At 42.1% G+C, this 22893-nt stretch overlaps 2 protein-coding genes across 2 annotated transcripts; one reads left to right on the forward strand and one right to left on the reverse strand.

Moving 5' to 3' along the window:
• Positions 1–8594: 8594 nt before the first annotated feature.
• On the forward strand, positions 8595–12353 carry LOC135554430 (claudin-4-like). Its single transcript, XM_064986742.1, has 3 exons — positions 8595–8760; positions 10415–10547; positions 10744–12353. The coding sequence occupies exons 2-3, from the start codon at positions 10416–10418 to the stop codon at positions 11245–11247; spliced, it is 636 nt and encodes a 211-aa protein (XP_064842814.1). The 5' UTR covers positions 8595–8760; position 10415; the 3' UTR covers positions 11248–12353.
• Positions 12354–12419: 66 nt separating this feature from the next.
• LOC135554429 (coronin-1A-like) lies at positions 12420–21363 on the reverse strand. Its single transcript, XM_064986741.1, has 11 exons — positions 21254–21363; positions 18891–19094; positions 15115–15237; positions 14801–14930; positions 14496–14677; positions 14139–14258; positions 13947–14051; positions 13492–13637; positions 13330–13387; positions 13032–13247; positions 12420–12805 (listed from the first exon to the last, which is right to left on the reverse strand). Exons 2-11 carry the CDS (start codon positions 19086–19088, stop codon positions 12713–12715), a joined length of 1371 nt encoding a protein of 456 aa, XP_064842813.1. The 5' UTR covers positions 19089–19094; positions 21254–21363; the 3' UTR covers positions 12420–12712.
• Positions 21364–22893: the final 1530 nt, after the last annotated feature.

Raw genomic sequence — 22893 nt, forward strand, 5'->3', positions numbered from 1 at the left:
CCAGGTCGCTATTGTAAATGAGAACTTGTTCTCAACTTGCCTACCTGGTTAAATAAAGGTGAAATAAAAAAAAAAAAAAAATAATAACTTTGTGGGAAGGTAATATGTGGATGTTGTGCAACTCTAATTAATCTCTTTCCCAACATTCCTCAAAATAATCTCCACAAATTCACGTTCCTCCATTACAGGTCACTATTACACAATCCTCCTCCCTACTCGTTCTTTACCGGGTTTCCAAATCCATCCCTCACCTCTGTTTCCATTTGTCAGACAGTTTCAACAGAGGTATGGGGTGGGACCTTGTGAGTTCTGTGCCTTATGATACAGGTAGGGGGTAACTTCGACTGAATTCACAGTGAATCATATGTTACATGTTTACTATTTTTATTTTATTTTTACCTTTACTAGGCAAGTCAGTTAAGAACAAATTCTTATTTTCAATGACAGCCTAGGAACAGTGGGTTAACTGCCTGTTCAGGAGCAGAACGACAGATTTTGTACCTTGTCAGCTCGGGGATTTGAACTTGCAACCTTTCAGTTACTCGTCCAATGCTCTAACCACTAGGCTACCCTGCCTGAATCAGAGCCTAAATGTGTGAACTCCAAATGATTCATGGTTTCATGATGGTATTGAGAGACCTCTGCTGTTATTGTTGTTTATGTCTTCAATCTATACAACCAAAAATAAACAATTTATCTTTCACTCACATCCTTTGTTTTCATTTTTTAATGTAGTGGGTAGTGGGTAACACTATAGTCCATCTGCAAATGTTCTTCAGACTATCCATAACATTTTAACTATCTACTAAGCCTAGCCCTAACCCCAAACTGAATCCTTATCCAAACCCTAAACTTAATAACCCTAGCCCAAGCCATAACCCTTACCCTAACTCTTATTCTAAACCTAACCCTAATCGTAACCTTAGCAAGCAGTTTCTTATCAACAGTTTGTTGTCAGTATGACAATCCAGACTATCCAAATAAAGTATGACAGGGTAGTGAACCTAATTTTGCAGTAGCTTGTAGGTAGTTGAACTCAATTTGATTCTCGGTAGTGTTTTCAGTATTGAATTACTTTTTTGAGATGTAGCGGTGTAGCTAACTACTGGAAGTACACACTACTTTTTTACAAAAATATAATATGGGTGAAGTGGGCAATCATTTCCTTTCTTTTTCAGCATCAGACCTTCATAATTCTCACTTGAAACAGTTTGTTTTTATTCATTTATTTGGATCCCATTTGCTCTTGCAGAAGCAGCAGCTATTCTTCCTTGGGTCCACACAAAAACATAAAACACGATAAGTAACAAAACACTGATAAACTGATAGACAAGAACAGTCACACACATTTAAAATACAATGAAATACAAACAATACAATTAAAAAATAATGTGTGTGTAGATTGTGTGTGTGTTAGATTGTGTTTATGTGTGCATGTGTTTGGTGTGAGTGTCATTTCACAGTCCCTATCGTGCCATTAGATGTTGTTTTACAGTTTAGCTTTTTACTTTAGTAATAAGAGATGGAAGGGAGTTCAATGCGATCACGGCTCTGTATAATACTGTGTGTTGCCGTTAATTTGTTTTGGACTTGGGACTGAGAAGAGACCCCTGGTGGAATGTCTTGTGGGGTATGTGTAGGTGTCTGAGCTGTATGTAATTTGATTATACAGACAATCAGGAATTTTTATCACAGTAATATTTTTCATAAAAACTAGAAGAGAAGCAGTTAAACTATCATCAGCCTTCAACCAGGGAAGACTGGCATGCATGTTGTTGATGTTAGTTCTGTATGTGTCGTTTAGGCCAAGGCGTGCTGCTCTGTTTTGACCCAGCTGCAGCTTTGCTAGGTCTTTCTTTGTTGCATTTTACCAGACAGTAATCAAGATGGGTCAAGACCAGAGCCTGAACAACTAGTGCAGTTGATCTTTGTGTCAAAAACATAGAACATCTTTTTATAACAGATATGCCCATCCCCACCTTCACAACAACTTTGTCAATTTGACTTGACCATGGTTATTGACCATCCAATGTTATAACTAGGATCTAGCTTCCTCAACTTCCTCAACGGTCACACCCTTTATGCACAACTCCAGTTGAGGTTAATGTCTTACAGAATGTTTTAAACCAAATACAATGCTTTTAGTTTTAGATGTTTTTAAGACCAGTTTATTATTAATCACCCATTCTGATACTGACTGTAACTCCTTATTTAGAATTTCAGTGAGCTTATTGGCTTTGGGTGCTGACATGTAATGTGGAATCATCCGCATACATAGTCATTCTAGCTTTGTGTAAGACCAGTGGCAAATCATTTGTAAAAACAGATAATAGTAACGGCCCAAGGCAACTTCCCTGAGGGACACGGCACTGTACACATCTGATGTTAGAGAAGCTTCCATTCTCTGGGTTCTATTGGATAAATAACTCTCCAACCATGTGATGGCAGGTGATGTAAAGCCATAGCAAGAGTTTTTTTCAATAACAATTTATGATCAATAACATCAAAGGCTGCACTGAAATCTAACAATACTGCTCCAGCTATCATCTTATTTTCCATTTCTTTTAACCAATCATCAGTCATCTGAGTCAGTGCAAGTTGAGTGTCTTCTCTATATGCATGCTAAATGTCAGTAGTTAATTTGTTCTCTGAAGAATAGCATTGTATTTGGTCAAATACATTTCTCTCCAGGCTATTAAGGACAGGCAGCAAACTGATTGGGCAGCTGTTAGAGCCAGCAAAGGGTGCTTTACTATTTGTAGTCAGTGAAATTACTTTAGCTTCCTTCCACACCTGTGGACACACACAGTCCTTTAGGCTTTGGTTAAATACATAGCAAATAGGCGTGGCAATACAGTCTACTACCGTTTTCAATATTTTCCCATCAAGGTTGTCTGTACCTGGTGGCTGACCATTATTGATGGAAAACAACCATTTGTCCACCTCTCCCACACTAACGACCAAATTCAAAACAGCAATCTTTCTCTTTTATTATTAGATCTTTTATACATAAATATGATTGGTTCACTGTTCAGTGTTGTCATTTCACTTCTAGGTTTGACCATTTTACGAATGAAGTAGTCATTGAAATGATTGGCAATATCGAAAGGTTTTGTTATAAATTAACTATCAACTTCAATGAACGATGGAGATGAATGGGGTTTTCTGCCCATGATATCATTTAAGGTACTCCAAGGTCTTTTTCCATTGTGTTTTATGTCATTTATCTAGGTTAGGTATTATAATTTCTTCTTCTTTTTGTTAAGTTTAGTCACAAACTTTTTCAATTTACAGTGTCAACCAATCAGTTGAGCAGCCTGATTTGTTTGCCACCTCTTTTGCACAATTTCTTTTAACCATATAATTTTTCAATGAATCATCAACCCAGGGGGCTATAACAGTTCTCACAGTTAGTTTCATAACAGGTGCATGCTTGTCAACAATTGGCATACATTAATAACTTTACAAATACTGCATTTGGATTCACTTCCTCATACACATCAGACCAACATACGTATTTCAACGAAAGATTGCTGATAATTTTTTTTGTATGATCTCATATAAATTACTTTGGGCCCAATCTTTGGTACTTTGGCTTTCCTTATTATTGTCACAGGGACCACGTTTACATTCACACCAATATCCCATTATTATTCGGGATACTCAAGTATTTTGTTTTTAAACATCATATACCGTTAACAATAACCTGAAAAAGCTTGTTTCCCGGTTATAAGAAACCCGGGCTAGATACCTGGGATATGCTGATCTAAAACTGGATACTGTGGCATGTTAACATATTATCCCATTTATTGTTGTTTTTGCGGTTTGGGCAGGTTCAGGTTTGCATATCATGGGTGTGTGATGCATTATGTTTTCATCTGATTGTTAAACAAATCACTTCAAAAAGTAGGCTACTTGTGCAATTTGACCCACCCTAATAATTTAGCCTACTATAATTAAGTTACTGTAAATTTCTGCTTATAATTTCCGACATTTGGTAGGCCATATTCAGTGGCGACCTGTCATTCAAGGCAGTTTAAAGCCCCACATTTGTTGCAAAATATAAGTAAATAAAAGGCTTGCCTGTTTTGTATGTTATTTTGGCATTAATACATGTCAGTTTGCAAACAATAAAAAAAAATATATATATCATTGAGTTAATAAAGCCGCGTACAAACAAGGTCTCTCTTTTTTTATAAGGAAGCTCCAAAATGCAGGTGTTTCAGCCTAGCTCAGTGCTTTCTGTTGTGGTGGGGCAAGCCAGCAGAAAATACGGAGTGTTGCGCCGTGATTTGGCGCAGTGTTCTGTCAGTCATGGGGACGTGACGTCACTGCCAAGGCTAAGGGCAGAGCTCTAGAATTCTAGCTCCTTGAGTGCTGCCATAGAGTTACAGTACATTAGAAGTGTCCATCCAAGAAGGCTCAAGGTCATTGGCCACAGATAAAATTACATCAAATCATGTTATATCTACATGAGCTTTAATTGGACTGATCATGTCAACATCATACATTCAAAATCTTATATAGCAGTCATCATCATGAATCAAGTCATCAATCTACTGGCAAATCCTTTTTAATCCTTGTCATATGAAGATAAATAATGAAGACAAATTATAGATAAAAGCCATATCAGCTATGTTTTTTTAAAGGCAGTAAATGAGGCTGAATGAACTGTTTCACTGCCAGACAAGGCTCCGCTGATAGCCAGGTGTAGCAGTCGTATAGTGCAATTCATGTATTGTTTAGTGTTGTGGCTTTGCTGGCATACATACCACTTTTTTGGGGTTTTGCCACACCAAGATGTACATGCTAAAATTGCCACTGGCCATATTATAATTTCTGACATTTGGTAGGTCATTTGTTTATCAACTATAGTTTGATACATGCAACTTCTCTTCTGTCATAACTTGCTGACCCAGAAAATTCTATAAAGTAGTGCTTACCAGAATAATGTCTTACATCGATAGAATGAATGCATTAGTAATGTACTTAATACCAGTAAAGTTGTCTGTTTTGTTTAGGGACCAGGGACAAAATGCAATAACTCCAAAACAATAGAAAGATTGGTCCTGTGCAAAATGTTTGACCAGTTTTAAGGAAATGAAAAGCTGAGAAAACGACAAAACATGTTCCTAATAAGATTTCAGTTTGTCTTGGGTGCATATTTTATGTGGTTGAAATACTGTGTGCTTGCATAACAGTGTGAAAGATAACACATTACATGGGCATTTGCATTTTCTCAAGAGATCCTGAAAGAAAGAAATCATATTTCTCCACTCCTGTTCCCAAGACAAAATGAAAAATTGTTGTATAATTTCACTGCAAGAAATGCATAATTCTGCAGGAGTTCATATTATATTATGCTACACGTGAGAGGTTGTAGGCCTACAGTCAGTTTCCATATTTCAGTCACAATTCCATTTAACCCATATGAACTTAGATGAGGAATATTATTTTTATTCATGGATACAGGGATACTCATTAGAGGAATATCAGAGGTGCATGTAAATGGCTTATACCTATAAAGTGCTCATATTAATGTGGTCAATGTTATGGTCACTACAGCCAATGGGAACTGATATTGCTCTGGAGCAAAGCTCTGCAGTATTAGTGAAGAGATGACCAATACAAGTCAATGTAACAGATCCAACACTATCTGTATGCACTGTAGTTGGTTGAGTGATAACCTGGGTCGTATTACAGCCATTAGTCACAGTTGGAAGCTTCATTTTGAGAGAAAATAGACCTCTCTGTTAATATCACACACAATATTGAGCATTGCACACATATGATCCAAATACTGAGTGGCGAAAAGTAGCATTTGTTGGCGAAAAGTAGCACCCCACAAGAAAAGTGTTTAAATGATGTAGGGGAACTTGCAACCACAACACTTTGACAAAGCTCTCTAAGTTTGACAGGAATATGGGTCTGAAAATATCCAGCAACACCTCCCCTATAGGCATTTCTGTCTTTTCTGTAGATCTTACATCCTTGTATTGCTACTGCTGTTTCATAAAAATAAATAATGTACTGTAAGTGAGTTTCAGAGATGGCCAGTATATGAATGTTATCCAATGTTAGCAAGTTATTGATTTCATTAACCTTATTTCTAAGGCTACATACAGTGCCTTCAGAAAGTATTCATATCCCTTGACTTATTCCACATTTGGCTGTGTTCGAGCCTGAATTTAAAATGGATTCAAGATATATATTTTTTACACACAATACTCCATAATGACAAAGTGAAAACATGTTTTTATAAAATGTAGTTAATTGCTTTGCCAATTTCTTCGCATTATTACTTTAGTGCCTTGTTGCAAACATGATGCATGTTTAGGAATATTTTTTATTGGGTACAGGCTTCCTTCTTTTCACTCCGTCAGTTAGGTTAGTATTTTGGAGTAACTACAATGTGGTTAATACATCCTCAATTTTCTCTTATCACTGCCATTAACCTCTGTAACTGTTTTAAAGTCACCATTGGCCTCATGGTGAAATCCCTGAGCGGTTTCCTTCCTCTCCGGCTACTGAGTTAGGACGCCTGTATTTTTGCAGTGACGGTGTATTGATAATCTATCCAAAGTCTAATTAATAACTTCACCATGCTAAAAAGGATATTCAATGTCTGTTTATATATATTTTTTACTCATATACCAATAGGTGCCCCTCTTTGCAAAGCATTGGAAAGCCTCCCTGGTCTTTGTGGTTGAATCTGTGTTTGAAATTCACCGCTAGACTGAGGGACGTTACAGACAATTGCATGTGTGGGGTACAGAGATGAGGTAGTCATCCAAAAATCATGTTAAACACTATTATTGCACACAGAGTGAGTCCATACAACTTATTACGCGACTTCCTAAGCAAATGTTGACTCCTGAACTTATTTAGGGTTGCCATAATATAGGGGCTGAATATTTATTGACTCAAGACATTTCAGATTTTAATTTTTAATTAATTTGTAAAAAAAAACATAATAGAAAAACATAATTTCACATTATGGGGTTCAGGCTGTAACACAACAAAATGTGGAAAAAGTCCAGGGGTGTGAATACTTTCTGAAGGCCCTGTATATTAATATAGGCTGTTCTTAGCCTTTTCCTTTGTTGCTTATCGGAGATAGATATGTGGAGAATAAAAAATTCAATAAAAACATTGTTTAGCTAATAGAGTCCGTCAATCAGGCACTTGTGTCAGTTGTTGTGTGTGTGATGTTGGGCCGAAGCTACTGACCCAGAAGCTTGGCTCTCTCACTCCTCCCAGGATTTCGGGAGGGAAGGTGGACAATGAGCTTGTAGTAGGCAAAATAAGCAATGTTCCCATTGTCACGACTTCCTCCGAAGTCGGTCCCTCTCCTTGTTCGGGCGGCTTTCGGCGGTCGACGTCACCGGCCTTCTAGCCATCGCCGATCCACTTTTGATTAACCATTTGTTTTGTCTTTGTCTTACACACCTGGTTTCAATTACCCAATTACTTGTTCATTATTTAACCCTCTGTTCCCCCACGTTTGTTTGTGAATAATTGTTTATTGTACCGCGGCCCGTATATGTGGCCTTGTATTTATACGACGTGTATTGTTGTATTATTTGAGTAAAATTGCTTTCATTACTCATATCTGCTGTCCTGCGCCTGACTCATCTCACCAGCTTCACACAGATGCATTACACCCATGCTCTCTGGCAGCTTTCATAGCTGGGATAAGTTCTTTCCACCTCTGGCACACAGGTTCAGAGAAGTCCCCTATGATCCATCTGCAGCTTTTCAGTAAAAAAAATGCTCACTTTCTCCTCAGACTATATCCAGGTCAGATGTGGAGACTCTGGTATGCCATCTACAACAATGTTATTCCTCCTGGATTGTCCTTGTAGTCTGTTTTCCCAGTCATTTGTAATAACGATTCCGCGACATAGACTTAGAGTTTGTTGCCCCCCTCCTGCAAGTCTCTTTCAGGGCATCAACCTCTCCCTGGGAGAACTGCAAGATGTTCTTAAGGTCTTGGACCTCTCTGGTCTGATCGTCCATTCTTTTGTTAGCTGAGACTACCAATATTTGGACAAAGCTCTTGAAGCTATTTTCCTGTTGCTGTAACAATTGCTTGTAGACATATTTTTGTTGATTTAAAAGATCATGCACTTGCGATAGCAAAACACTGTCCTCTCCATTACTCCCACCTTCTTTAGCAGCATGATGGTAGCGTTACACATTCTGGTAACATAAAGTGTTCTGTCTGTTGCAATTTTATAGTCTATGACATTTCAGATTTACATATGATAATTTTTCACAAAGTATTTTGGATGTAGTGAACTTGTTTTTCAAAGTAAGTTTAGTTCAGTAAACTATATTTGTCTTAAGGGGAGCTTTAATGTAGCTTAACTTCTTCCAGTGTGAAGTAATTGGTAGGTTGGTAAACTATTTTCAGAGTAGCTTCCCCAACACTGCTAAAAAGTTGTGACTAAACCTGGAATGTCAACACTGGAAACAAATGAAAGCTGGAATAAGAGTGGGAAAGAGAGGCATGAGACAAGTCCAGTCTGGCTGTGAGGTACATCCCTCTCTCTCCTGTTCTTCCCAGCCCCACCCTACACCTCACAGTCCACTACAAAAGCCTTTACATCACACCAGCTACATAACAGACCACCGCTTTACACAGATCAACACCTGAATTCAGAGAGTAGAATTTCATTTTTTTAAAGAGAAGGAAAACCCTTGACAAAGAACTTTACTTTTCAAATTTCCAATCAAGACAAGAGGACACATCATAAGGTATTAGTTAAACTTTTCAACTTGTAACTCTGATTTTGTGCTATTTCAAATATGAAATAGGCCATATGCAAAGTACAAACAAATACACTTTTTTTTGCTCTCTATCGATTAAAAGATAATAAGTTCTGAGGAACATTTCCACTCAAACTTTTACTTTTGACATGAATCTATTGTGAAACACTCCATGGTTAATCCAAAATACGCTACTTTTTCAATATGGTATAAGAAATGTATTCATACTCTATTCCATTGACGAACCAAACATAACGCCTTCAAGTTATGCTCAGGATTCAGTGATTCACCAGGATCTATAAGTAGCAACAATTACTATTAGTCATTTTGTTCTTACCACTCACCCCCATCCTCTCGACCTCCTCCTCTTCCTCTCACCCTCACCTCTATGGGTCCTTGTGAGAAGAGAAGACACATGCATGTCTTTGTTTTACTAGTCTGCCTGGTCTTGTCCAGTTGAATATAAGGAGAAGGGTCCAAGTAAAGCACTATTGCATGTTTTCTTAATTCAATGAGAGTAGCATACCATCAAGAGGCGGCAGGTAACCTAGTGGTTAGAGTGTTGGGCCAGTCACCGAAAGGTTTCTTGATCGAACCGCCGAGCTGACAAGGTAAATATCTGTAATTTTGTCCCTGAACAAGGCAGTTGTTCCAAGGCCGTCAATGTGACAAAAGCATTTGCTCTAAACTGACATGCCTAGTTAAATAAATAAAACTATTCAGCTAAAGGGATGACATTTTGCAAGGCTACCGACTGTTGGGGTGGAAGGAAAAGCTCTTTTGGCTTGATTTAGTAAAGTTGTACTCAGCTAAAGGGATGACATTTTGCAAGGCTACCGACTGTTGGGGTGAAGGAAAAGCTCTTTTGGCTTGATTTAGTAAAGTTGTACTCAGCTAAAGGGATGACATTTTGCAAGGCTACCGACTGTTGGGGTGAAGGAAAAGCTCTTTTGGCTTGATTTAGTAAAGTTGTACTCAGCTAAAGGGATGACATTTTGCAAGGCTACCGACTGTTGGGGTGGAAGACTGTTGGGGTGGAAGAAAAGCTCTTTTGGCTTGATTTAGTAAAGTTGTACTCAGCTAAAGGGATGACATTTTGCAAGGCTACCGACTGTTGGGGTGGAAGAAAAGCTCTTTTGGCTTGATTTAGTAAAGTTGTACTCAGCTAAAGGGATGACATTTTGCAAGGCTACTGACTGTTGGGGTGGAGGAAAAGCTCTTTTGGCTTGATTTAGTAAAGTTGTACTCAGCTAAAAGGATTACGGTGAGCTTGAGTGGATCCAGGTGAAGAGATGTTGGAGTCTCAGTGAGACTAGGAGTGGCTGCATGCCTCTGAGCTACAGCAGCAGGCTGAGGTAGACCGGGCCTGTCACAACACGACTTAGTCCCAGGGCTGTGCTTTCTGAGACTTTGTTTTTAAATGCACCTCTGAGCTACAGAATCCTGACTTGTACAGGCCTGTCATATGGAATGAGTCTGTGTGTGTAAGTATGTGTGTGTAGGTGTCTGTGGGGTACTCTGCTGTGTGATGATCACAGAAATGACCATGTAATTCTATATCTACGTTTAAAGCAACTACACTTCCTTTAATACCAGAATGTGAACTGTTTTGTATCCCCCCCTCTCTCCCTCTCTCTTCCAGGATGGGATCTGCTGGGGTACAGATTGTATGTGTGGCCCTTGGGATCCTGGGCCTGATCGGGGCCATTGTGTGCTGTGCCATCCCTAGGTGGAAAGTGTCATCATTTACAGGACAGAACATCGTAACGGCACAGGTACTGAGCAGATCAAGTGTTTTATTAGCCCTATGTGGTTTACATTTGAAACCTCTAAATACTTTCTAACATTATATTGACTCAAATGACTCTAATAACTCGGAAAACGTAGTATGAATGCAATGTGCTGAATTCAAATAATCTGTAATGAATGAATGGCGTGTGTATTACTGTAACTATTTGTCTCTGTGTGTAGGAAACTGAAGAGGGCCTGTGGATGACCTGTGTGGTGCAGAGTACTGGCCAGCAGCAGTGTAAGAGCTATGAGTCCCTGCTGGTCCTGCCATCTGACCTGCAGGCGGCCCGCGCCATGACCATCATCAGCTGCATGGTCACCTCCCTGGCCATCCTCATCTTGTTTGCCGGCGCCGAATTCACCACCTGCGTGGAGAATGAGGACATCAAGCCCAAGATCAGCCTTGTGGCTGGGATCGCTCTGTTGGTGTCTGGCCTCCTCCTCATCATTCCTGTCAGCTGGTCTGCCCACAACGTCATCAGCAACTTCTACAACCCCCTTGTGGCCCAGAAGATGGAGCTGGGAACCTGTATCTTTATTGGCTGGGCTGCTGGGGTGCTTCTGATTCTGGCCGGAGGCCTGCTCATGTGCTTCAGCAGAGCAAAATCTGGCAGCTCGGGAGGAACCGCCAAGTACTACGGCAACAGCGCTTCAGCCCCCGCCGCCAACAAGAACTACGTCTAGTACATGTATTACACCTCTGTATGTTTGTATGTGTGTAGAGAGAAAGTTTGATGTACTACACCTCTGTATGTTTGTATGTGTGTAGAGAGATAGTTTGATGTACTACACCTCTGTATGTTTGTATGTGTGTAGAGAGATAGTTTGATGTACTACACCTCTGTATGTTTCTATGTGTGTAGAGAGATAGTTTGATGTACTACACCTCTGTATGTTTGTATGTGTGTAGAGAGATAGTTTGATGTACTACACCTCGGTATGTTTGTATGTGTGTAGAGAAATAGTTTGATGTATTACACCTCTGTATGTTTCTATGTATGTAGAGAGATAGTTTGATGTACTACACCTCTGTATGTTTCTATGTGTGTAGAGAGATAGTTTGATGGAAAGGAAATGGGTCAGACAGAATGAAAACAAGAAAGGGGAGGGGTTTAACCTTGAGGATAAAGAAGGAACATTATTAGTGGAAATAATGGTTGTAAATATTGAATATTTCAAAATAGCAAGACTGGTTTAGTTGTAGTTAATCCAAGGGTCCAATATGGTGGTTCAATTTAAAATACACATATATTTTTATTTGTTTTGGGGGGGGACTAACTCAATATACTATAATTTACTACAAATCGAAACTGTGTAGAGATGATGATGTACCTACATTCATACAGTTTCTTAACTGTGTCCAGCTCGCTAATAATCACCTACATGAAGGCTAGACAGTCAAGGAGCACCGGAAATTCCAAAAACGATGGATAGAGGAAATTATTTTACAAATTGTGACGGCGAGGAAATATAACCAATTTTCAGTGTGGATCTCCGGACCTCGTTGAAGACCAAATGCAGCCCCCGGGGCAGAAGGAGTTTGACACCCTTGTTGTAATGTGTTATCTCGTTGAGGTTTTTAATAATGGGTGACATGCTTCTATAATGCCATGAATGAACAACAGAGAGCAAGGTGAGGGACTCAGTGGTCATGCATCTCCAAATACAGGTATAGTTAAATGACTGTATATATAATTTACATCCATGAGATCACAACTTTGTTTTACTTATGTAAATCAGCTTGTCATTTACTTTTGTATATCAAATAATAAATACGTGTTTTTCTTTTATTCTGTTGCAATACAAATGATTGTCATCTCCTTTGGAAATGTTAACAAAAGCAAAACGAGTTTAAATATTTTGGAAAATATTAAGGACTTTTATTTCCAACTATGTATGAGCATATATTAAAAACAAGTCTCTATGAATGTGACAACTGACACCAAAAAACGAATTCAAGCTTCCAGACCCGAAAATATTTGGCTGCTAATATTGATGGATCCTGTCTCCAACTCTCCCTTTAAACATCTTTCCTTCAAACTTCCCCAACTATTTATAACTATTTGACTTTCATCTCCTCTTTATCTTCTCCTCTTTACACCTCCGTCTCTCTCTCCATCAGCTCCATCTCGAACCCAAGGGCTCTGTTTCAATTCTTGCTCTCCAGTTCGCTCACACGCTTGGTCAGCTCCTCTATTGTTTCCTTCAGAGTCTTCACCTCCTTCTGCAAGGCATGTACCTCCTGAGAGAGAGAGAAAGAGAGAGAGAGAGAGAGAGAGAGAGAGAGAGAAAGAGAGAGAGAGAGAGAGAGAGAGAGAGAAAGTTAGAGACAAAAAAAGAGAGAGAGAGAGAGAGAAGGAGAGGGGAGATTCCTTTGTGAGTTGTGCAAAAGAGGAAGCCCTATCTAAAATACAGTATCTATTCACAGATATATCAGAGCATGTAGGTAGATGCAGCCATATCCTTACCCCAGTGTTACCGTGCTGATGCCCCATGGCTGCTGATGTGGTCTTCAGAAGACTTTTGTGAACTTTGAACTCTTTGGATTTGGTGGTTGTCGCAAAACCGTCCTTCAAGGAGATCAGGATAGGTTGGCCCTCTTTGCCTTCAAACCACTCATTGGCCTCCACAGACGGCTCTGGACCCATGGTGTCTGGGTACAAATCCTCCTGAAACAGGTCAGACTGAAGAGAGAGAGAGAGAGAAAGTGAGATATTTAAGAATCACATGCTTTGAGTTATAGTCATTTTTTACAAGTGTATTTACCTTGCGGGGCACCGTCATGACAATGGGCTCACACTTCCTCTCATGGAGCTTGTAAAACCTGGTGGAGAATATAACAATATACATTCCCCTTTTACAAACAGCGCTTGTGTGTATGTGTGTGTATACTGGCGAGTGAAAATGTCCATGACTCTGTGTGGCTACCTGGCAATTTCACACTTGTTGACCTCCAGGCCCCTCTTGGGCATGTAGCCCATGCCCTTCTGACTCTCCTTACTGCTGTACATGGACAGGTAGTGAACATAGGGAGCCTCATCCGTCACCTCAAAGTACCGGATACTGCTGTCACCCTGAGGCACGAAAATGAATGGTTAGTAAACCATAGTGTGTGTGCGTGTCAAAGGAGGATGGTGGCATCTTATTTGGGGAGAAAGGGCTCATGGTAATGGCTGGAGCGGAATAAGTGGAATGGTATCGAATATATAAAACGCAAGGTTTCCATGTGTTTGATGCCATTCCATTTGCTTCGTTCTGGCCATTATTATGAGCTGTTCTCAAAAAACATTTCAGCCTCCTGTGTGTGTGTGTGTGTGTGTGTGTGTGTGTGTGTGTGTGTGTGTGTGTGTGTGTGTGTGTGCGTGCGTGTTTTTAACTCTAACCTTGCCACAGAGGTAGACGACGCCAGTGTCAGGGTCAAAGAAGGGCAATAGGACACCACTGCTGGTGTCCAACTCCTGCAGGGTGAGTGGCTCCCCAAAGCTCTTCTGTCAAACACATACAGGTCATGTCAGGTCTTACGACACTATTTATAAGGCTTTATAAGAAGTTCATAATTGTCTCATAAAACTCACCGGGTCCCAAAGTGCCACCTGTCTCTCACTCATGCGACTGAAGCCGGTGCTCAGGATCTTCCCATCGGACACAAACACAGCCTTGACAGGCCTGGAGCCTTCGTGTGTCTTCTCCTTCTCCTGAGAGAGACAGAGAGGCAGAGAGAGAGAGAGATGCAGACTCAGGGAAAGACAGACACTCAACAAAGGAGTTTCATCTATCAAAGACACGTGAAGGGAACTATATGAACTAATCCCTGACTGTGATTCTATTGAGATCTATGACATTAAACCTGGTAGCTAGGTGCATCTGACTGTCCAGGGTTAGAGTGGCTGGTTCTCCTGTGGTATTGATGGGGGCAGGGAGGGGGCACTCACGGCGATGACTGTGCCCTTGCGGGGGTCCAGCACACGTATGGTCTTGTCCTTACAGGAGGTGAGGATCTGGGAGCCGTCCCTGTTCCAGCAGGCACTGTAGATGAGGTCAGGGTGGACCGAGTCGATCCTCACCATGGCCTCTCCACACGCCACGTTCCACAGGATCACCACGTTGTCACAGCCTGGAAGCCAGGGAAGAGAGAGACGGAGGAACAGGCATTTAGGCCATGCAGTGCTACTCCACTTATGTTAACAGTTGAAGAGGCACTTGTATTCTGAGGCGATGCATCATAGCAGTGCTATACCTGCGCTCATGAGCACATTGTGGGCAGTGGGGTGCCAACTGAGGATGCCCACGCGTTTGGAGTGCCCCTCCAGCTTCACCACGGGGTCGTTCAAGGGCGTGACCAGGCCACCCTCCGGGATCTCCCAAATCTGAACGATGGAGAGGTAGAGGAAGAGGAGGGTATGTCATTACACTGAGTTAACACAGTACATAGATACAGAACACTGATCAACTGGATCACACAGGGACATATGTCCTAAAGTGCGTCCATAATATAATTCTACTTAACAAGCTCAACATTATGGCCAGTGAAAAGTTGTGACCTCTACTAACCATGACACTGCAGTCCTCTGAACCACTGGCAATGATGTTGTCGTTGTGGGGACAGAACTCAATATCCAGCACTGGGCCCGTATGTCCACAGACTGTGGGCTGGGACATGTCAATACGACCCGTCTGCAGGGAGACACAAAGGAAAAAGATGGGTTACTATGACACAAATAAACACACACACACAAGCTGATGGCTCAAACAGGAGATGAATACTACAGTATGCAGTAAGAACACATGGAGATGTAGAGTGTTGCTACCACTGTGGTCTTGGCAACAGAGAGACCTAGAGAGGGTTCAGAGGAGAAAAACTCAGTCAGCTGATGACATTTGTATAGCTGTGCCTGAAATCAGCCTTAGAGAGCAGAGAACTCTACTGGGTTTCCATGGCCCTGGTGGAGCACACAGGATCTGGACTGTTGGCCCTGGTGGAACACAAACAGGATCTGGACTGTTGGCCCTGGTGGAACACAAACAGGAACTGGACTGTTGGCCCTGGTTAAACACAAACAGGATCTGGACTGTTGGCCCTGGTGGAATTCAAACAGGAACTGGACTGTTGGCCCTGGTGGAACACAAACAGGAACTGGACTGTTGGCCCTGGTGGAACACAAACAGGATCTGGACTGTTGGCCCTGGTGGAACACACACAGGATCTGGACTGTTGGCCCTGGTGGAACACACACAGGATCTGGACTGTTGGCCCTGGTGGAACACACACAGGATCTGGACTGTTGGCCCTGGTGGAACACACACAGGATCTGGACTGTTGGCCCTGGTGGAACACACACAGGATCTGGACTGTTGGCCCTGGTGGAACACACACAGGATCTGGACTGTTGGCCCTGGTGGAACACAAACAGGATCTGGACTGTTGGCCCTGGTGGAACACAAACAGGATCTGGACTGTTGGCCCTGGTGGAACACACACAGGATCTGGACTGTTGGTCCTCTCTGTCACGTTGACCCTCGCCCATCATTCACAGTACCAAAACAAAACCATCTACATTCAGTAATGTACTAAGGATGTACAGTACATGCCTTATTTTGAATGTGAAGTGGCATAATGTTTCTTTTCAAAACTTTATTCAAATGTTTCTCCTAATGTTCCTGCCTTCATTGTAGATGAACAATCAGCTTCCATCCGAAAACCTCTTAGTCACTGTCTCAGTAATAGTGTTCGCATGCTGGTTATATTTCTGTAGTAATAACTACAGAGTAGTTAAGTGACAGAAAAATGTACTTCGCCAACATATAAATCAAGGTAGACTCAGCGATATGACGTAGATGCAGAAAGTCAACAGCATAGTGGGTCAATTTCCACAACAACTAAGAGCGTTGAAGTGCAAGGCTCAACTTCTCAGCTGTTTTGGTCCTGTGGCTCCCACACTGTAAGAGCGTGAAGCGAACCGGTGCACATGAGCAGATACTTTGTGTGACTGTGTGAAGTCGTGCATCTCGCTCATCTCAATATCTGCAGTCATTTCGCTGTCTACCTTTAAATCAAATTATCGTTCATTGGGGAACAATGGCTTCCTTTGACCAAATCATTAGGCCTTAAATGCACTGTGAATTATGGTTTAGAGGACTACTATTCGTCTCTGTTACAGGCAAGTCCAAACAGTGATGCAATGGCGTCTACCCATGATGTTGAGACAGTCTATATCTTTGGGTAAAAAATACATCTGTTATATCAACGTATCTGTTCTATATATGAAAATGCATACAGTTAATGTCAAAGTCTTTCAATTACACCTTTATGCTTCAATATCACATAACGCATTCAAAATCAATCTAGATGTTGACTACTATAAGACCAGTACATACACTATATATACAAAAGTATGTGGACACCCCTTCAAATTAATGCATTTGGCTATTTCAGCCCCACCCATTGCTTACAGGTGTATAAAATCAAGCACACAGCCATGCAAACTCCATAAACAAACATTGGCAATAGAATGGCTTTACTGAAGAGCTCAGTGACTTTCAATGTGGCACGGTCATAGGATGCCACCTTTCCAACAAGTCAGTTTGTCAAATTTCTGTCCTGCTTGAGCTGCCCCGGTCTACTGTAAGTGCTGTTATTGTGAAGTGGAAACGTCTAGGAGCAACAATGGCTCAGCCGCAAAGTGGTAGGCCACACAAGCTCACAGAACGGGACTGCCGAGTGCTGAAGCACGTTGCGTGTAAATATCGTCTGTCCTCGGTTGCAACACTCACTACCGAGTTCCAAACTGCCACTGGAAACAACGTCAACACAAGAACTGTTTGTCGGGAGCTTCATGAAATGGGTCTCCATGGCCGAGCAGCTGCTCATCACCATGCACAATGCCAAGCATCTCCTGGAGTGGTGTAAAGCTCGCTGCAATTGGACTCCAGAGCAGTGGAAAACTGTTCTCTGGAGTGATTAATCACACTTCACCATCTGGCAGTCCGATGGACAAATCTGGGTTTGGTGGATGCCAGGAGAACGCTACCCGCCCCAATGCATACTGTCAACTGTAAAGTTTGGTGGAGGATAAGTAATGGTCTGGGGCTGTGTTTCATGATTTGTGCTAGGCCCAGTGAAGGGAAATATTAATGCTACAGCATACAATGACATTCTAGATGATTCTGTGCTTCCAACTTTGTGGCAACAGTTTGGGGAAGGCCCTTTCCCGTTTCAGCACGACAATGTCCCCGTGCACAAAGCGATGTCCATACAGAAATGGTTTGTCAAGATCGGTGTGGAAGAATTTAACTGGCCTGCACAGAGCCCTGACCTCAACCCCATTGAACACCTTTGGGATAAATTGGAATGCCGACTGCGAGCCAGGCCTAATCATCCAACATCAGTGCCCAAACTCACTAATGCTCTTGTGGCTGAATGGAAGCAAGTCCCTGCAGCAATGTTCCAACATCTAGTGGAAAGCTATCCCAGAAGAGTGGAGGCTGTTATAGCACCAAATGGGGGACCAACTTCCTACTAATGCCCATGATATTGGAATGAAATATTCGACAAACAGGTGTCAACATACTTTTGGTCATGTAGAGTATGTGTTTGTTGCTGATACTGCAGCACATTCGTCCCATTCTGATACTGTACCTGCATCCTACATATGCTTCTGTTTTTCAATGTCAAACCCACCACTGGTATGCATGACCAAAGAACTATATTTTCATGTTATCTGACCATAGCACCGGTTCCAATCCATGTCCCAATGCCGTTGATCAAACTCGCATGAAAATATAACTCTAGCTCAGTAAATAGCTCAGTATATATATTTTATACAGTCTTTTTGTCTCATCTTTATCAAGTGTGCTAATGGTTTTGGACCTGACTGTATATGCAGCTGCACTATACTGCGCCCTCGCCACATCCTGTCAAGACTGTGTTGCACTGAACCGCTCCAAATATGGTGAAAAACTAGCAACAACACAGAGAGAGCCAGTGACGTGTAGAACCGAAACACTGCCCCAAACTTCCTTATTCAGCACAATGTGTGATGCCGCCTTGCAAAATTCAAAATTCAAATGTTGAAAAAACATTGTTCTTAGAACAAACGTACAAACGACACGCCAATGAGCATTTTCATCAAAATTGTAGCGTAGTTGGGAAAATCTGGGCATGAATGAAAGTGACATTTTGAAACTTCAAGATTTGAGACTGAGGCATATGCATAGATCTACACAACAGATGGAGAGGGAAATGGACATTAGACCACTTCTGAGAAATGAAAACCTCTAACTTCACTTAAGGCATTCACTTTGACCTCTGTCTCTCTGCTCAGGCCCACCTTGTTCAGAGGCAGCACTAGGAAGGCCCCTCCTCCGCTGGCATCCACAATCATGGCCACGAACTTGGGGTTGACAGAGCAGAAGTTGCTGTCCCAGGTCATCTGGGAGATGCGGATGTCATCATAGCACTGGTCAGCCTTCACCCCCTGGCCGAAGACATGACGGAACTTACTGGCCCTGACTACCTTCCTGGACATGGTGACCTTATAGCGGAGAGAGATGAGGATGGGGAGAGGAGAGGGGGATGGGTGGAGCGGTAGGAGGAGAGATGAGGACGGGGAGAGGAGAGGGGGGGTGGGTAGGTGGAGCGGAAGTAGGAGAGATGAGGACGGGGAGAGGAGAGGGGGGGTGGGTGGGTGGAGCGGTAGTAAGAGAGATGAGTATGGGGAGAGGAAAGAGTGGGGGGATGGGGCGGTAGTAGGAGAGATGAGGATGGGGAGAGGAGAGAGTGGGGGGATGGGGATGGGGCGGTAGTAGGAGAGATGAGGATGGGGAGAGGAGAGAGTGGGGGGATGGGGCGGTAGTAGGAGAGATGAGGATGGGGAGAGGAGAGAGTGGGGGGGGCGGTAGTAGGAGAGATGAGGATGGGGAGAGGAGAGAGTGGGGGGATGGGGCGGTAGTAGGAGAGATGAGGATGGGGAGAGGAGAGAGTGGGGGGGGGGGCGGTAGTAGGAGGAGAGATGAGGATGGGGAGAGGAGAGGAGATGAGGATGGGGAGGGGGATGGGGGGGGGCGGTAGTAGGAGAGATGAGGACAAGGAGAGGAGAGGGGGTTAGTGTGAGAGAATTAAGAGGAGATATAGGAAGAAAAAGGGGCAGAGTTTTTAATGCACAGTGGTAGACTAATCAAGTGCTTATTGTATTTAAGAATATGCAGACTGCTACTGGAGCCAGTGAACTCTCACCCGGCACCCCTACAACATTTACATAGACAGCAAGAGAGAGAGAGAGAGAGAGAGAGAGAGAGAGAGAGAGAGAGAGAGAGAGAGAGAGAGAGAGAGAGAGAGAGAGAGAGAGAGAGAGAGAGAGAGAGAGAGAGAGACAGAGAGAGAGAGAGAGAGAGAGAGAGAGAGAGAGAGAGAGAGAGAGACAGAGAGAGAGAGAGAGAGAGAGAGAGAGAGAGAGAGAGAGAGAGAGAGAGAGAGAGAGAGATGTATAGAAGAAAACCAGTAATATGTGAAATAAATGCAACTGTTCATAATTTGCATAAATAATACACAGATGCAAGTATAAACATTTTACAGGAAATTAAGAGCAATGTAGGGATTTGAATACTGTGACCTTAGATGCCACAGAATGTCTTAAGAGCATGAGCATCACTGACCAACTCCCTAGACCACAAGACAAACACTTAGTGAGGAGACAAACATACAGACACAAAGCTACAGGAAGGAAGGACAATACAGGAAAAGCAGAATAAAGGGGAAGAAAGAACTTGCACAACTACTTCCTCCAGTCTGCAACTGTTTCTTTTTGTCTTTATTATCCGAGGTGCACTTGTGGCTCTGTGCAATGCTTTAACTCACATCTAGTCATAGGGATGAACCCGCACAGAGAGAGAAAACATGGAGAATTGAAGGAAAAATGAGCATATGGGACAACAGAGGCAAACTGAAAGGCATAGTCCACTGCTGTTTGGAAATCATGTGACCCAGGAACCTACAGCAACAGTTAGACCACATCCTACAGAACAAACAACAGAACCACAAAACTATCCTTCTTTCCATTTCATTCACACACATGCTCTCTTGTCCCTCTCTAATGCTCCTTTTTCACACATTAAACAGCTGGCAGATATGTAAATGATATTATCTTTTTGCGAGCTATAACCAAAGAGAATGCAACTAGTTGAAACATTGTCGTCCAATTTAGGGTTTGTCGGGTTTGTAATGCATTACTGTCAGTAGATGTTCAATGCATAGGCTACATTTCACAAGTTTCAGATTTATCAATAAGAATATTAGTGCACACAATGACTCAGTCCCGACCTACAGCCCATACATTTATGCTGTAAAACGACAACTCTAAAAGAGTGAGCAAAGAATTTACCTCCATTTGCAGACCTTACTTCCTCAAATCTGAAGCTGCGATGACTGAATCCCTTGGCTAAAGACTTAGGCCTCACTGTTCTTGTAGCATTTGTGCATCACAAGACCTCTTTGGTAGACTTTCATCTAATGCAATAATCCTTTGCAGAGTGTGCCTTAATGTTATAAAGGACCAGGACCGGAGTACATGTCAATAATGGTGTGTGTGTGTGTGTGTGTAGGCCTACAGCATGATCATATAAAGTGACAGCAATTATGGACTATCAGTCACATGGTTTGTGATTACTAGGAGAAGGATGCTGAAAGCAGGCCTACCTGTTTTAGTGATGGGGAAATGTTCTGCTCAGTCAGGCTCCCTGCTTGGTTCTGCTGTGTCGCCAGAGAGGAGTAGGAGCCGGTAGTCTAGGGTAGATCTCTTTATGTGATGGAGGAAGTGAGTTTTAGATGAAGGTGGAAATGGGAGGTGTCACGTTCTGTCTTCTTACTTGCTGGGGTTGTAAGATTTAAATGACAGATCTCAAGAAGAGATTAGATGAAGTTGTTGATATGCAGACCAAAGTCTAATTAATTAGACTAATCAAATCATCAAAGCGTGTGTGCAATACTTTCTAAGTCTGTTTTACTTTGATTTGTTTACATTTAATTTAAGATATATATATATATATATATATATATATATATATGAAGATAAACATTGTAATGTCACTGTAACAGAGTCTCCAGAGTGCTCTAAAGCTTTGGGCCTCCCGAGTGGCGCAGCGGTTTAAGGCACTGCGTCGCAGTGCTAGAGGCGTCACTACAGACCAGGTTTGATCCTGGGCTGTATCACAACAGGCTGTGATTGGGAGGCCCATAGGGCAGCGCACATTTGTCGTCTGGGTTAGAGGAGGGTTTGGCCGGGGGAGCTTCACGAGTAGGCTGTCATTGTAAATAAGAATTTGTTCCGAACTGACTTGTCTAGTTAGATAAATAAAGAACAATTCATTCTAGGGTTAGGTCATCCCAAGGATCCCACTTAGCATCTACCCTACTGTAGTTGCCTACTTGCAGTGGGGACTGTTGACTGTGGGATATAAATATGCACAAAGAGGGTGCTGCTGTGTACAGGACAACCGCCTACAAAAATCACAATTTAACCCCTTTGCACAATGTATGGATAACAAGATGAAGTCAAACAGAGAATGCCATGGCACAGCTAGGCTCTGTTTAAAGACACATGTATGCATCCTTTAACCAGACCCTGCTCCCTCAACCCCCCTGAAAACATCTCCATTAAAACAAGCAAGAGAACAGAACAGGAGAGACCAAAAAGACAGAATGGAAGGCCAGAGACAGGTTTAAAAATATAGACTTCAGTTTATTGCACAATCGTTGCTGGAGACTGAGGAGTGGGAGGGCCTGCCTGTATAATGCATGACACTACAGATGGACACGTAGAGAAACTAGACACAGGGAGATACAAGATGGCCATAAATTAACAGAAGAGTTGGTGAGAACACAGGCGGGTCAATGAGGCACAGTAGGATGCAACTTGCACCCAGACATGGAGCAGGACAGACAAAACACATTAAAACACAGATTTTACACATGAAGTATGAGATCTTAAAACAGCTCATATATTCAAACATACAGGGTCCATAATATACATTCATAACTGGTTTGAGCAACCCTGAACATGCAGGATTTGGTCACTCATAGCATGTTAACACTGTTGAGTAGTAAGTATGTCAGTCAGTCACATTGCCTGTGTAAAAGCAACCTGTCTAACTCTGGTATTTGTTTTCCACCAATGGTCCTTTGACTAATCACATCAGGTCTTTTCACATCAGGTCTTTTTCAGAGTTGATTGGTCAAAAGATCAATTAGTGAAAATATCAGAACTGGGCTTCCTCTGCCAGACACAGAACGGTTGGCAGTGAGCCTTTATACGATACAATATGATGCCTGCAATAGAC

Source organism: Oncorhynchus masou, chromosome 14 (genome assembly GCF_036934945.1).
Source record: "Oncorhynchus masou masou isolate Uvic2021 chromosome 14, UVic_Omas_1.1, whole genome shotgun sequence".
Lineage (NCBI taxonomy): Eukaryota > Metazoa > Chordata > Actinopteri > Salmoniformes > Salmonidae > Oncorhynchus > Oncorhynchus masou.